This window comes from Dendroctonus ponderosae, unplaced genomic scaffold, assembly GCF_020466585.1.
Source record: "Dendroctonus ponderosae isolate FM_Combo_2020 unplaced genomic scaffold, Dpon_F_20191213v2 Dpon_F_20191213_6, whole genome shotgun sequence".
Lineage (NCBI taxonomy): Eukaryota > Metazoa > Arthropoda > Insecta > Coleoptera > Curculionidae > Dendroctonus > Dendroctonus ponderosae.
Genome location: NW_026018814.1, coordinates 31,484 through 32,510, shown reverse-complemented (window position 1 = coordinate 32,510; position 1,027 = coordinate 31,484). Strand labels below are relative to the sequence as shown.

The 1,027-nt window shown below is 42.3% G+C and overlaps 1 protein-coding gene across 1 annotated transcript in view; it reads left to right on the top strand.

Moving 5' to 3' along the window:
* Positions 1 to 753: 753 nt before the first annotated feature.
* The window catches only part of LOC125504870, a gene marked incomplete at its 5' end in the record, with an annotated part of 1,631 nt that continues 1,357 nt past the window's right edge, over positions 754 to 1,027 (top strand). The window contains 1 exon segment of the mRNA XM_048667489.1: positions 754 to 889. Coding sequence (XP_048523446.1) covers positions 754 to 889 — 136 coding nt within the window.

Below are 1,027 nucleotides of genomic sequence, written 5' to 3'. Positions count from 1 at the left end.
GATAATGTCCACCGCAGTTGTGGACGAAACGTCAGGAAGAAATTCCCATGGACCACGGCTTCAAAGCCCGGAAAACATTTCTAAATGTGATTTGAACCTTAAAAGTTGGAAAAATAAGAAACATCGCCTGTTATTAAGGTTGCATCTCGTAGGTGGTTGACACTGCATCTGAAGATGCAAGGCGCTCATGCTTGCGAAACGTCGCAATTATTTTCCTCGGCCACCAAAAGCCCGAAAACCCATCCAGGAATGATCGTGTTCCAGCGTCAAAAACAGTGTAAACCAAAAGTTTTCGTGCGTCAAAACAGAGTACGCATTTTGAACAGCAGCCAGTAGAAGTGAGAATAGAAAGTAGTTTTTTTCGCTCGTTCTGGCACATTTTGTTGCCATCAGCAGGAGAAGGACAAGCCAAATAAGTTTTCGAAAATAACCCGATGTCTACCGGCGTGTTTGTTAATGTAGCGGTTCGCGTGTGTGAGGAATTTTTTTCGGGCAACACAATTCGTTTGGCATGCGATTTACGTGAATATCGCCGAAATCCGACTGGAAACTTGGCCTCGATCCAACTTTTTCCAATGCGAAAGTGAATGAATTTTTGCCAGCAGGCAACAAAGTGGTCTGAATGAAAAATTGTCCATGTGTATGGCTAGTTTGGCATCGGTTTTTAGTAAAAAAAAGTCAACGAACTGTAATTCGTGGTCTGCGACTGCTTGGCATCTGGCCGGGGGGATTTAATGACTATTTTTGTTGCAGCATCATCATTGACGATTTCGACTCAAGCAAAGACCCCAAAGACCAAAAAACCGTCCAAAACTCTACTAACTCCACGGGAACTACACCTAGGGTTTACACCAGGTCCTATTCGGACGCGTCCATCAAAAAAATTCTTGTAAGTTCTTCAATGAAACTTCCATGGGTAACCAACCTTCCAACTTGGGTAATGAGTGTACGTTTTTTTGCCTTGTAACAGTCTAATTGCTGCAAATTGTCCTCAAATTGTTTAATTTTTGTTATTTTTTTAAGCTCA